Source organism: Pantherophis guttatus, chromosome 6 (assembly GCF_059756535.1).
Source record: "Pantherophis guttatus breed Tessera chromosome 6, ASM5975653v1, whole genome shotgun sequence".
In the NCBI taxonomy this organism is placed as follows: domain Eukaryota; kingdom Metazoa; phylum Chordata; class Lepidosauria; order Squamata; family Colubridae; genus Pantherophis; species Pantherophis guttatus.
This window is the reverse complement of record NC_142068.1, coordinates 33,928,524-33,943,677: the sequence shown is the minus strand read 5'-3', so window position 1 is coordinate 33,943,677 and position 15,154 is coordinate 33,928,524. Positions and strand designations below refer to the sequence as shown.

Sequence of the window (15,154 nt, the reverse complement as noted above, 5' to 3'; positions counted from 1 at the left end):
CAGGTTGTGAACAAATCCTCCTTGACAAAATCTATTTACATTCACTAAAATTCGGCACTATTTTATGACACCTAACCAGTCAATTATTATAGGTAGAACTGTAGTTCCCATGATGCTCGTCTTTGATTTAGGGATTCTCCTGGATTCACAGCTTCTGCTTAAGCAATAGGTGGAGTTCCTGGCTAGGGACTTTTGCACAGCTTCAGAAGGTGTGCCCATTGTGATGCTATCAGAAGATCGTGGTAATGGTAACTCACACTGACTTCAAAACGTTTACATGCCATATTGATATTTCTTCCTCTAGATATTTGTGAAGAATTTGAAGAAAACAATTAGCTAACAATTAATTATTATTAATTTGTTTATGTTTGTTATATTTATATAGTTGCCAATCTGACATTCATAGCTCTGGGTGGCTTACAACACACACGTGTGTAAACACACACACACACCAAAACACAGCAAAAATTGTTAAAACATTAAAACAATAAAATGATTTCTAAAAAATCTATGGGAGAACAGCATCCATTTCCCTAGCAATGCAACCACTGGATACCCAGGCCAGATGGCTAAGTTTTGTTTTCAGGACCTTCCAGAAGGTTCAAGCTCGGGGCCAGTCTAACTAGAGGAGAGAAGATGTTCCAAAGAGCAGGTGCTGTGGCAGAAAAGCAGCTCTTCCTTGGTCTGGTCAAATGACATTCCTTCATGTATAGCACATGCAATATGCAACATTGATCTGATAGGATGGGTTGATATGATTGGAAATTTATGATATTTCAGGATAAATCACACAGGTAGCTTTGCATATTAAAACAGGGAGAGTTGCTTTAATGTAAGCAGTTCAAGCTATGAACAAATCTCTCTCTCTCTCTCTCTCTCTCTCACACACACACACACACACACACACTTTTTCTTCTCCTGTAATGTGAGGTGGTGAATAAACTATCAAATCTGCTGTTTCATAACACACTAAGCCATAATGTGGTTTGTTTGGTTTTGGCTTAGTATGATGTGGTATGTTAGGGTTATCGGTTATTGTTTTTTAATTATTATTCACTGACTGAAAGAAGGAACAATATCTTTCAATCTCTGGCACTTGGTATATCGGGCGATTTTAGTTGCAATTTCTTTTTTAATGAGTTGTTTTGCAGAGATCTGCAGTAGTAATGGATAATAGATAGAAAAATAAGTAACTGTATATCGCATTTCTTTGCATGATTATTTATATTGAGTCCAGATAAATATATATGGATTTAGACTTAATGGAAGTAAACAGCATAAGATTGTATGGCCTGTGATTTCTGTAAGCCTTTGCAGTTTTGACAAGGCAGATTGGCAGTAGCAATTAACACAAAAAGCAGCAATTCTTAATTTAAAACTGCAAATCATGCTAATAATTTAAAGTCTCCAGTGTCTCACAGTGCTTTACAGTATGCCTGGAAAGAAACAGTGGATAAAAATATAAAAGAATTGGCATTATATGTTCCCAATGATCTACCCATCCACAGAGGAAATGCTGGGTTTCTTTTGGCTATGGATAGCAATATCGCAGTATGATCTCATTCAGCAGCTGACAAAGAGGAGAGGACAGAATCAAAGCTAATAAACCAAAAATAAGTGAAAAAAATCTGTTTCTTACACACACATAACATGATAGTCTTATACTCCAAATACATTGTAGAAGTATGGAAAAAGAAAAACACAGTTTTTTATATTCTACCCCTCTGCCTACAAATGTACATTGCTTCTCAGAGTAATGTGGCAAAAATAGAGATAATACTTTCATCTGTTTCAAACACTATTTAATTCAGAAATGACTATCAGAAAATAACTTCAGTTTTTGCTTCTAACAGCATCTCTTTATTATTGTACCATAAATATGTTTTAGATTTTAAGGCAATAATTTTATCTATTCATCCAACAAAACATTTCATTTGTGAAAATGCTATTCATAACTCAAGAGATTTCATTGCATCTTAAAAAAACAAACTATTGCTTTTTTATTGCTCTTTCCTGCCTTACTACTCAAAAATGATGTTTTTTATCAATCATCATTCTTTGTTAAATATTATTCTCCTGCTTTATGAAATATAGTTTCTCATGTCTTATATATCCTCCTCCTCTATTCTTTATTTTTTTATTCAAGCATAAAGAAATGTAATTACAGCTTTGTTATTATTCCTCTGAACTGTAAACAAGAGATCCAACTTTTTCTTTTCTTTTCCTAGCATTTTCCCACAAGTACAAAATCAACTTTTTTCTGATCAACTGAATGTTGATCCATTGGTTGCTATAGAAATTGACTTAGTGGCTTATTACCATGGAGGGATGAGAGATAATGACTGGCCCAAAGTCACCCAATCGATTTTCCTGCCTTCGGTAGGACTAGTATTAATGGTTTTCTTAACCAGTAGATCAGACTGGCCCTGAAACAGATCCAACATTAATTTATAATGATATTTGTTGACAGTTATTTACTATATTACTTAAAACATACATTTATATTTTTCTATGCTGTCACATACTATATTAGAACCTTGACTCTAACTCTGATTACTTAAAATATGTTTTAATATGGATTTCTTAATGTGCGCACACGTCTGTCTCTTTGGTTCAGGCAATTATGAAACCTTAAATGTTACAGCAGATTCCTCACTAAAAATAAACCCCTACTAGAGTAATGTCAACAAAAGCTGATAAGTACTCACTCTTTAAGAAAACAAAAATTATGATCAAGTCATAATGAACATAGGCATTAAAATGATAAACTAAAACTATGCATTAAGATATCAAAATCTGCATATAGTGTAATTGAATTTCCTATGTGCTTATATTAATAATTGTTTTAATGAATTAATCACATGCTGTACATATTTTAATTAATGAACATCAACTTTTGCTAAAATCTTTTTATCCCTCCGTAAGGACAGAAAAAAAGAATATCTGATAAACAACAGCTAGTGTCTGAATAATTCTTTCTGATCTTCTCATAAAGATTTATTATTATTTATCTGTAATATATTATACTGAACCTTCTGCCACTGAGTGCTTGAGTCAATGGGATACTATGGAAAGTTTATGTGAACATTCCTTCTGAGCAGACCACAAATCCTCATCAGAAAAGGTTCACATACTAATTGATCTAAGAAGAATGATTTGTCTATTCAGCTATTCAGGTCCAGAGAAAAGGTAAATAAACTTAAAAACAAGTGCCTAAATGAAGGAAACCATATAACTGCAAGTTGTATATGAGATCAAGGCAAAGGAAAATAGTAAAAGGTGTCTGAAAGAAAAACATGAAACAAAAAAAAAAAAAAGGTATTACCTGAAATATCTTTTCTACCTTTAAAAACTAAAGTTTGCTATATTCTAGCATGAACTGAAGTAAAGAATGCTTTCTTCAGTAAAGAAAGACACAAAGTTGAAAAATTTAGTTAAAAAAAAGCTGCTGCAATTTTTCATTTATTTAGTGCCTTCAGGAATTTCCTTTACAGTATTGTAATTTCAAAAATATAAAAACCAGATGACTTAAATTTATTTTGATTGATGCAGCCTACTGATATTCTTCCAGATGAGGGCAGCAGGCATCCACAAATCTTGTTAAGACTTGTTTTTATACATTTTATTTTTATACATATTTTTCAATAGATTTCTAAAGAAAATTGTAATATCACAATTTAATCAACTAATGATGAGAACCTTAGTCTTAACAATATTGCAAAAATGAAAAGGGAAACTATGCAAGAATCAGATGGCCCCACTCTTCCTTTTTTCCCTGAAAAACATTACAATCTGGAAAAAAATCTACTGTATCTGTGATTTGTATCCTTAAGTTTTACTTATTTATTTATAAGACTTATATGGCCATCTATTTCATATAATGATTCTAGGTAACTCACAACAGTATTCTAGGTCGCTCATATGAAACTATTCATGAGTAAAATATTTTTCTCATGAATAGTTATATATATGTATCTGTCCAAATAATGTATTTATCAGTAGGCAGACAAAATGTTTGAAAGTGTGAAGGGAATGACAGTAAAAATCATTTCACAAGTTATATTTAAAAATAGGTTTCATCATTAAATATATTCATACTAATTAATATAATTCATATAGTTCCCAGTTCTAAGAAACAGGTTTGCTATATATTTGGAAACAAACAAACAAAAAAGCATTCAGTTCAATGTAGTGCACTTTTTTTTTCTATTGTTGTGCGACTTTTTTTTCTAAATCCTATTTTGCTGATTGAATTGGTATAATTTATTTACAATCATTGAATACTTCTAGATACTGTACGTAACTTGTTGAAAATACTTTCAAATGCATGAAAGATGTGCTTCCTTTTTTACATTTCACTTTGTCATTATGCTATTGTGACAATATGTCAAGAGCACATCTTTTACACACCTACTTACAAATTAGTCCAATTGTGTTCTATGTATTTATTGTGTTTGTGATAGGCAGAAAACACATTTCTTTTAATTTTTATTCAGTTTGATAAAAGTGAATTTACTTTTGATTCTTTAAAGTATATTTTTACTTAATTTCTTATAGGAGAAATGTGGTGTTATTGACCAAACGGTATATCCAATGACATATTTTTCAGGGTACAATCAACTTGACCAAGCGGTATATGTCAATGACGTATTTTTCAGGGTACAATCAACTCTCCTGTATTCAACAAACTTCCATTAAACCATACAAATATCGTGAAATAACTTTTTTTATAGACAGCTTAAATAATTGTGTCAGAATCCTGGATTGAAGATTTGTTTTAAAAATCTGATTTAATATTAAATAAATACAAATATCAAAGAGGAAGTCTCACAAATACATCTAATTATTCATAAAGAATCAGAAATAAAGTATTTGGAAACTTGGATAATAGAAAGGTTAATAACAATTATATGTGTGACCAGTTAAGGGGCAACTTTTAACCAAATTTTTCTTATCTCAAGAGGCTGAACCCAATTTTTTCAGTATTTGGATAGAAGACCACGAGGAAATCCTGGGGCTTTAGGCTACACTGGAAAAAAATTTTTAAAAGAAAAAAGAAAATCCCTTAAGAAAATAATAGGAAAACTAGTTTTGTTTTGTCATCAAGCTCAGGGACATTTCAATGTAGTCACCAAGAGTCATGCTTAATGAAAGGAAGCTTTATTTCATAAAAAAAAAAAAGACATTGATCCAAAACAGCTAATCTTAGAATTTCAACAAAGGAAATCATCTAAAACATAGGCATTAGTTAGGTATTTATTTTAAGAATTGACCTAGGACTTTTCATGTTAATAATGTGTTTTTTTAGAACAAAAAGCAATATTAAGAAAATATTAGGTAACATTCAGTACACTCCAAAGAAAAATGTTTCACACTCCCCAATATAAAAACATTAAGATGCAATTATAATTCAAAAAACTAATTTCAATGAACTTTGTTATTAATATTGGACAAAAGCTCTTTTTCTATCTCTTCTTCAAAAGCGTGTTAGCAATATTACATTTCAAGATCACTTCACAAGTTCATTGAGTATTCTCAAGGAGCAGGACTGAACTCTTAAATATTTCTATTTAAATATTTCTATATTGTCTTTCAGTTTAAAATGTCCAAGCAACAAGTTGCAATAATTAACAACATAATATTTAAACACACGAACACATACTCCACTACAAAATCCGTGCTAAAACCAATCACAGTTTATGTAATTACCAGTTACTCAAGTATTAAACTACATTAATGTAGAATCAGCTTGCTGCCAAAACAAATACCCATCTAAATAAAATAATGGCATTAAGAATCACAATTAATTATGGCTTTCAAGCATAGCTAAAATTGTGATTAATAAAAGGACAAATCAGTTTAAATGTCACATTTCTAACAAGATCACTGTGTAATTTATGCCAAATAGTTAATGAATTCAAACCTGCCATTTAATTTATAGGATAAATAGGAGAAATGGCTACAGTTTGGAATTTTTTACCAGATGTGGGGTTTACAATTCTATATGCAATCTTACTTGAAATATATTTAACTGTGCTCGGTGCAAATTATTTCTGAATAATCACAAGTTCATAATGAAACTTATGTCAAATCTAAACTACATATTAGCAAGAATACTTATCAAACTTATGAGGGATACTAGAGTTTCATTTTCTGGAAAAAAGGCTATATCTGAAAATATAGTCTTAAAGGAAATAGTTAAATTCATGATCCTGGCACTGTCCAAGTTTTATAAAATATTGAAATTTAGCCCAAGTCTAAACCACTTATCCTAAGCAATTTTGGAAGACAATATACAAATGAAAGAAGAGGAATTGCAATTATTGCTGCTTCTGTAATGAAAAGAATGATGGGACCTGATATACCATTTCACTCATTTTCCATATGACAGTACCAGATCATTTGGCCAATTTAGATCTGGGAATAATGAGTACATTAACCATAGTTGCAATCGCCACTCATTCTGGACTTGCACTTACATTCAAAATGCATTTAAAAGGAGAACAGTCCTCAACTGGTAACAGCGAAGGGAAGAATTTGGATACTGAGTGGACAAGATTTTATTAAAAGATAAATTATTTCTTTAAAGAAGCAAACAAACAGTGTTTATTATCAAATGAACTTTACTTCTGATGTATAGAAATTATATCATAACAGAGTACCAAATATATACTTTACACATTATGCATAACAATAAACAGCCATACATTTTGATATTATAATGATCAATATGGCTGAAATTAAAAATATCTCTGTCCCCATTCCTATTATTCCTATTATTATATTGTCAGCACAGAAACATTTTGACCACTGTAATCACAATATTTATTGAAGGGCATGTCTTCATTCCAAATCATTCTAAATTATAACTTCTAATCAGTTCTACATTAATTTTATAAACACAGTCACTTTCTATGGCACTTACAATAACATGGATTGTACTATAAGCTTAGTCAACATCTTAGGGGACCCATGTAAGCTCTGAAATTCTAACCAGTATGGAAAATGCACCTTCTCCTCTAGTCTCGCATTGCTTGCAAGAGCTAAGTCTTGAGTGTTTTTTGCATATGCTCAGAAGCACCCTTTATACATTCCAGGATTGAACAACGGCACAAATGCCAAGTCTGTGGTGATTAAACATCAGAAAAAGGGCAAGAGTTTAGTACTTTTCAATCTATTCTGCCCTCCTATAGGCAGAAACACTTTCCCAGTCCAGACCAGAATAAAGCCCTAAGAAACAGACATATTCACCAGACTTCCTGACAGATACATGAACTTGCCTTGCTTTGGTGACTTCACCAGAAAGGCTGACAAAAAGTCACTCCTGATGTCCAGGAGCCTTTTCTCTACGAGATGCTAGGAGTTGGATTTGTGATGCCACACAAAGCAACGGCTCTGCCACTGACCTGTAACTTTTTCTCTATGACACCTTAAGTCTCACACAGGAGCCAGGCAGTTCACAACCACAACCCGGACCCCTTTCTTATATTATATGTGGCGCAGGCCGCCCTTCCTTTCAGGGCAACACCTTCGCGTGGCCTTTGGGCGAGCAGGGCACGGCGCGCACTCGCACCATCACCTGTTCGCCAGCCACTTTCTGGCCAGGCTCTGTTTGCTTTTAACAGCTGCCGAATTCTCAGGAAAGGAACCTGATCTCGGCCTAGCGGTCGGGCAAAGAGCTGCCTACGAATGGCTGGAGATCGGCATCCGGCCGAGCGCCGCCCCTCGGGGGACGCTCGCTCCTTCTCCCGCGAGCAAGGCCGCGGCCACAGTCCGGTATCCGCGGCTGTGGAGGAGGTAAGGCATGACGGAGAGGAGGGCCAGGACGATGGCAACCACGAGGAAGAGCGACACCATGAAGAGCTCCACCCAACCACTGTAGTTGAGGAAGAGGGGCCCGGTGATAGAGACGACCATCATGGAGAAGAAGGTAAAGACGATGCACACGCAACGCACGGTCCGCATCTCCTGCCTCCGGCTCCAGCCGGTTTCATTGCAGCCGCCGCTCGCCTCAGCAGCCTCGGGAGAAAGCGCGCCATTTCCGCCCTGCTCCGGCAGGGGGCGCTGAAACGTAGGCCGAGGCGCCCACGAGAGGGGCAGTAGCTGCAAGCGGTCCGGAGGCGGCGGCGGCGGCGGCGGCGGGACGAGCTTGGTGTTCAGCGGCAGGTCGTGCACGTGTCCCTTCGGCAGGGCCGTGCGGTGCCGACACAACGCGCACGTGATGGCGTCGCCTGGGCCGCCGCGCTCCGCTGCCGCGCCCCTCCCCGCGCCTCCGCCGCCGCCGCCGCCGCTCTGGGTTTGGTGGCGATGCATCTGCACCAGGCAGTCCAGGCAAAAGGTGTGCAGGCACGCCAGGAGCTTGGGCGCGCGGGCCTCGGCGTCAAAGGGGTTGTAGCAGATCCGGCATTCGCGCTCTTCCGCCGCTAAGGCGAGGCAGGAGGCGACGGCGCTCCGCGAGGCCGCCTCGGCGGAGTCTTCTTCGTGGCCTTCAGCCTCCTCGCCCTGCTGGCTCCTTCCCTCGTGACCGGGCGGTGGTTGCCTCGGATCTGCCATAGCCGCGTCGTTTCATCTGAAGGCTCCGCGCCGCTGCGGCGGGTGAAAGGTCGGCTGTGGGGTGCGAGTTTAGCGGAGGGTCGGAGCCGAGCCGGTGCCCCTCTCCGGAGCCCTTCTGATGCTGCGCGGTTGGGAAGTTCTGGGCATGAACCGCCGCCTGCAGTGCTGCGTGCTTCTTTTGCTGCTGTGGCCGCTGGCGGGCGGGCGGGCGGCTGGCTCCTCACCCCCTTCTGAATTGCGGCTTCTGCTCGAGGATGCCAAGAAGCATGCAACACCCAGGGACATTAGCTAAACCTCCCCAGTCTGCGGCTTCTCTGGAGTTTGGGCACGGGAATGCCCAAAATAGGAGGTCACTGGGAATTGTAGTCTTACAAATGAGAGAACAGCTGGTTAGAAAAGGCTGAGTTCATTCACACACAAACACAAAACCCTTTAGGGAAAGAGAGCTGTACTGCTTAGAATAGAACTACAGGGCTGCTAGTAATTTTACAGAGCTGGTGCGGAAGTATTTGAAAAATACTTTGTTCTGGTATTTGGTGGTTATTTCTCATAAAAAGACAATGATTGAAGGTATTTCATCAGGCATTGTTGTAAAAGCAAATATCTACTGTTTAATAAACAGGAGCCAGGTGGGCAACCGTAAGACAAGAGGTTGTGTCTGAGTTCAGGCTAAACCAGAGGGAAAATCCCCAGCATTATGACTTGAAAGTGTGTATTCAACTGCTCTCTGACTTATTTATTCTCTCAAAAGAGCCCCAAACCATAAAGGGGCATCCCTTCTCTATTCTTCACATCTCATCTGTGTTAATTTTTAAAGCATACTTCTTTGGGGAAACTTATTTTATGAATGGAAGCATTTTTTTACAATGTGCATCTTTAGGTGTGCAAACAATCAGTGGAACCTACCTGGCTTCTTAGAAATCCAAATAGGAATAAAGTATATCGGAATGCCTGACAGAAGGAAAGGAAAGGAAAGGAGAGGAGAAGAGAAGAGAAGAGAAGAGAAGAGAAGAGAAGAGAAGAGAAGGGAAGGGAAGGGAAGGGAAGGGAAGGGAAGGGGAAGGGAAGGGAAGGGAAGGGAAGGGAAGGGAAAGGAAGGGAAAGGAAAGGAAAGGAAAGGAAAGGAAAGGAAAGGAAAGGATTCTTTATTGGCCAAGTGTGATTGGATACACAAGGAATTTGTCTTTGGTGCATATGCTCTCAGTGTACATAAAAAGACAAGAATCATAAGGTACAATACAGTCACAATAAAACAACATATCTCCACAAAATTTAAAAAAAAGTTTAAAACATATTAAATAATTTGGCCCTTGTATTAAAAAACTAAAAACATAGGGTACAAATAAGCAATCAAATCATACTAGGAAACAAATGGTTTAGTTCCATTCTTGCTTTCAGCTCAAATAAGCAGGTGGCTCAATGTCTGTAAGAGTTGGCTAGAATGATCTTTTTTATCAGTTTTCACAAACAGGTTTCAAAATCTAAAACAAAGAATAAAATAATATATCCATTAAGATTTGTTCTAAGTTAGAATGCAACCTGCCCATGGGCCGCCAGTTTGACACCCCTGATACAAACAAAGATCCTCAACTTACAACCATAGTGGGGGCCAACCATTTTGCTTGTCAGAAGCCAGCTGGAAGGTCACAAAGTCCAATCACATGACCCCAAATGCTGCAACCATTGTAAATATATGCCAGTTGCCAAGCCCCCAAATTATAAACAGTTGATCATGGGATGCTGCAGCTGTCATAAGTGCAAGGACTGATTGTAAGTACCTTTTTTCAGTGCTGTTGTAACTTTGAGTGGTCATTAAACAAATAGTTGTAAATTGAGGACTTTCCTGTATATTATTTTGCTGAAGTCACATTTTCTCATTGTACAGCAGCTTGGATGTACGTGAAAATGCTGCGTTTAATATTATTAAAATACTTCTGCCATAGCTTTTGTCACGAAAAACTACCTTATAGAAAAAATGCATAAAATTAGATTGTTGCTTATTTAAGGTTTACGAAAGCCTCTTTTTTATCCATTCGTAAGAATTAAAGATCTCTTTGAGAGTGCTTGTATAAGCAAGAGAGCTAACTTTTGAGAAAATGAGTGCACTTATACCTTGCTATCTGCTTACTGTGATGTTTGTGGTATGAATTTAATCTTTTCTGTAAACCTCTCCCTTTAGTTGTTGGACTCCATAAATTATGTGAGATTAATACATATGGCATTCTTGCATGATATGGGAGCAGCTCTGTAGCAGACGAAAAAGCTCTACAGAGAATCATTAAAACTGTCCAGAATATCATCGGGCTCCAGCTACTAGCCCTGGACGACATCTTTGCATCTCGCTATTTGAGGAAGTTGTATAACATTTTCAGAGACTCTTACAATCTTTTTGGACTATTGCCTTCTGGCAGAAGATACAGAACAATTAAAATTCAGACCACATATTTTCTGAATAGTTTTTGTCCCAGAGCTATAATTGCACTCAACAATGAACTAAAGGGCCACCATCAGGGAGTGTTGGACAACATTACTTGGTCGTGTTGTGTGGATGCTTGGGTGGTTTTAGGGGTGGGGAATTTTTGGTGGGGGTGTGTGTGTCTGGGGATTGTCATGTGAGTTGGGTCTGGTCTCTGGGTGTTATGTGAATTTTGTTGTATGGGTATACTGTGTATACACAAACAATGACAATAAACTTTATTTTATTTATTTAATACTGGCTAGAATACAGCTGCTGAAGTTTTAATGATGATAAACAATTGATGGCTCTAGTTTTCAGTTTGTTTCTAGGCCTTAACATAAAATTCTATTTGTAAAGCAAGATACAATTTGAATACAGGAATGAATTCATACAATAATTTGAAATTTTACTCAGTATTCCTTCAATAGTACATGGATCAACATGAGATAAAGCCTCCAAAAGCAATAAAGAAATTACTGAATTCTCAAGATGACTCCAAAATCAGACTTTCTTGGTTTGTAATCTCATAGGAGGTGATAAAGATGTCCTTTACCTGAACCAGTAATATCATTCAGTTTTATTTAATTTTACAACTGGTATATTCTACCTACTAAGCCATTCTGGTAAAATGCACAAGTTACCACTGAAATATTGTGATGCCTCTGCAATATCATTTTTTATTTGTTCACCCAAGTCTATATAAATTGGAGAGCAAAATATAATTCCTGATAGGATGATTTAAATGAGTTTGCATGTGTATAATATTGAATGCCAATTGACGAATTACCTTTTAATCTAGTATTTTGTGAAAATCCAGTTTGTATGATTCATTCATAGCTAAAACTCAGAAACTCAATCCCCCTAAAAAATTGGCTCATTTGAATAAATTGTAGTTAAGTTAACCATAGTGAAAAAAAATTGTAAATATACGCATAGTGTTCTTATGCAGTGAAATAATCTATGGTAAATTTTGTATTAAATTCATCTATAATCGTGATGGCAAACCTATGGTATGCATGCCACAGATGGCACACATAGCCATATCGGGCACGCATAGCCATATTGGTGGGCACGCGAGCTCAGCTCCGGCACGCATGCGCGTTCTGGCCAGCTGATTTTTGGGCCTTCTGAGCCCACCAGAAGTAGAGAAACAGGCTGTTTCCTGCCTCCGGAGGACCTCGGGGTGATGGGGAAGGCCCGTTTTTCTCTCTCCCCAGCCTCCAGAGCCTTTCTAGAAGTCTGGGGAGGGCGAAAATGGCCTTCCCCAACTTCCTGGAGGCCGAAAATGGCATGTTTGCCAACTTCCAGTCTCCTCGGGTTAAAAAGGTTAGCCATCACTGATCTATAAGCTGCCCAGAATTGCTATGTGAGCAGGACAATCATATATATATATAAAATTGCATGAAACTGAGTGATGCAAAATACTTAGGCAAGGAGATTCTTATTAGCTACAGTATATGATATAAAGCAGCTTATGAAGGTGAATTGCAGCTGACTTGCAAAAACCTATTTATATATACTCAGAAATACTCTTCTTTACACATTCCAGGTTTGAACAATGTCATAGCAACATTTTAAAAAATGCCAAGGCTAAATAAAGATCTATTCTCTTGGAGAGGTCACTCTTTCAATTTGTTCATCCTTGAGCAAAGGAAGTTGGAGCCAATAGTCCTTAAGATGAGCTGAGCAACTGCATGAGTAGGGGAAAAAGAATCTTCTTCCATTAAACAAATCTTGATATTCTTTTTTTCTAAGATATGCACAGCCTTGAATTGTCATGGATCCTGGGTCATCTGAACCCAGACAAATTAAAATGTGAACAATGTGCCTTACGATTTTGACAGGTTGAGCATGCTGTGGTCCCTTCACTTAAGCAGTGTCTTGTGGCAGGACCCAGGAGATATGCCTTCTCTATTCCCAAGCTTGCCCTTTTGAATAGCGTTCCCTGAGATCTGGATAGCCTTGACCTTAACTGCCTTTTGAAAAGCTTTTAAAACTTGGCTTTCCCCCAGCACTACGTTGATAGGTTTTGTGCCTATTGAATATTTTGACTGCATGGCAGAATGAAATTACCTTGCAGGTCATACTCTTTTTATTGCTTATATTTGTTTGGCTGTTACGTGTTCTTTTTATTTGACCTCACCATTGAGTCATTTATTGATTGGACAGATATATAATTTAATAAATATAAATAAATAAATTAACTAGTCAACCACAATGTGTAATCACAGGCTTGTAGGTTAATTAATCCTAATTATGATTAGATATGTCATACAGACTATCAACGGTTAAGCTGCCACTACTCCACTAGGAAAATAAGGTAGGGAGAAGCAGCAACTACTAAAACAAATTGTTCTTCTAACAATATCTCTACTATTATCAGCATAATTTGAACAAGTTTGGATCTTTTTTAAAAAAATAAATAGAATAAAAGAAGTATCAGTCTTCTCTCACATGATGGCAAAATACTTACTGGGCAGTCATTCCAGGAAGCAGGAAGTGAGAGGTGTTATGGTTGAAGATGATTAGTGGGCCCTAATGCTGGCTTTTTTAAACTTATATTTATAGCACAGAATGTTTTTGTCACCATTTGTTGTATCTGTCCTACTTCTGATTGTGATTTAGCACAAATTTTAATGATTGTTACTGCTATTTCTACTACAATTACTATAATAGTATTTTATGTAATCTTGCAATGTTTAAGATTTTATTAATTACAGATTCATGCATTTTATTGTTGTACTTTCTGGCTCGTAAGCCATAATAAACATTTTGATTTGATTTGGCTGAAAGTGATTGCTATATAACTTGACTAATAGTTGTCAGTTGAGTCCTTTTAACCCCAGTTTTTTTAATGTCTTGTGTGCACGTTGAGTCAGGACACTGGCCTGCCATATCCATTATTGGTCATTTCACTGGGAAGGATCTTCTGCCAAGTTCACTTACTTTCTGAAGAAACTTTTATCAGAATGCTACAAGTACTCTGCCACAGAGCTAAAATCACTTTTAAGTGGTCCAGAAGTTTTTGCATCTGTCCCATTTCCTTGCTTCACTGTTGGAATCAACACTGCTGAAGCAAGCATAATCTTTTTCAATTTCCTTCCAAACTGCATTTGGAAAGAAATGCTAGCTACTCTTTCAGCTTCAACTAAAACAGTGGTTCTCAACCTGTGGGTCGCGACCCCTTTGGGGGTTGAACGACCCTTTCACAGGGGTCACCTAAGACCATCAGAAAACACATATTTTCGATGGTTTTAGGAATAATTTTATGGTTGGGGGTCACCACAACATGAGGAACTGTATTAAAGGGTTGCGGCATTAAGAAAGTTGAGAACCACTGAACTAAAACCATAGTTTGGGACCAACTGCTGCTATAGGAATATCTAAACTTATTCACTTGAATATCCAGTTTAAAATCCACATGGAGCTATCCAGGGTGCTAGCTGAAGCATGAATTTGTGGACTCCAAAGTTTGGCTGGAACAACCATGTGGCTGTTAACCACAACTTACTTCTGTATATCTTTATTTAATTAAATACTTTCAATATGTGACTCTGGGTAGCATATGCAACTAAAAACAAAAACAAAAAAATTAACTCAAGTGAAACAGATTGCTTCAAAGTAATCCAAACAACCAAAAACAAGCAAGAGACTCACCAAACCATCTGACCAGTGCCTGTGGGAGGAGCCCTGTCTTCAGATCTTTGGAAGACAGATGGGGTCAGGCCTATGCAAATTTGTGACTGCACCCTATTCCATAGGGTTTGGTGCAGCAATAAAGTTTTCTGGATGCCAGAGATGAGCCTACTTAAGTAACAGCACCCAGTGCACAGCAGTCCCATCAGTCTCAAAGGTGCTTTTCATGATGCAGTTGGACTTTGTTTTTTCTTTGAAAATGAAGAAGTGAAACATTTAAAAAAAAAAAAGTCCAGTTGCATTTTGAAAAGCATCTTTGGGATAACTGACCTGAATAATTGAGAATTTCCCTAGACAGTTCCATCAAACCTTACGAAGGACTTTATAGGTTACTGTGAGCAGCTTGAATTGCATCTGGAAGCCCACTGACAGTGAAACTTGTGAAATAACAATATTACATAGTATATTAAGGTGCACCCAGAACTACTTGCGCTGCTGCATAATGAA

The 15,154-nt window shown here is 37.4% G+C and overlaps 2 protein-coding genes across 9 annotated transcripts in view; both read right to left on the bottom strand.

Moving 5' to 3' along the window:
• The window catches only part of PAX3 (paired box 3), a 121,008-nt gene extending 112,826 nt beyond the window's left edge, over positions 1 to 8,182 (bottom strand). For 2 of the 8 annotated variants that reach the window (XM_087872676.1, XM_087872680.1), the window contains exons 1-2: positions 7,281 to 8,171; positions 2,320 to 2,426 (exon numbers count right to left, since the gene is read on the bottom strand). The gene's annotated coding sequence lies outside the window, so the exon portion shown is untranslated. Of the gene's footprint in view, positions 1 to 2,319; positions 2,427 to 6,479 lie in introns of all 8 variants that reach the window. The other 6 variants (XM_087872675.1, XM_087872679.1, XM_087872678.1 and 3 more) reach the window with 4 other exon arrangements.
• RNF228 (ring finger protein 228) lies at positions 7,489 to 9,829 on the bottom strand. Its single transcript, XM_034439429.2, has one exon. The coding sequence runs from the start codon at positions 8,551 to 8,553 to the stop codon at positions 7,684 to 7,686; it is 870 nt and encodes a 289-aa protein (XP_034295320.2). The 5' UTR covers positions 8,554 to 9,829; the 3' UTR covers positions 7,489 to 7,683.
• Between the last annotated feature and the right edge of the window lie 5,325 nt (positions 9,830 to 15,154).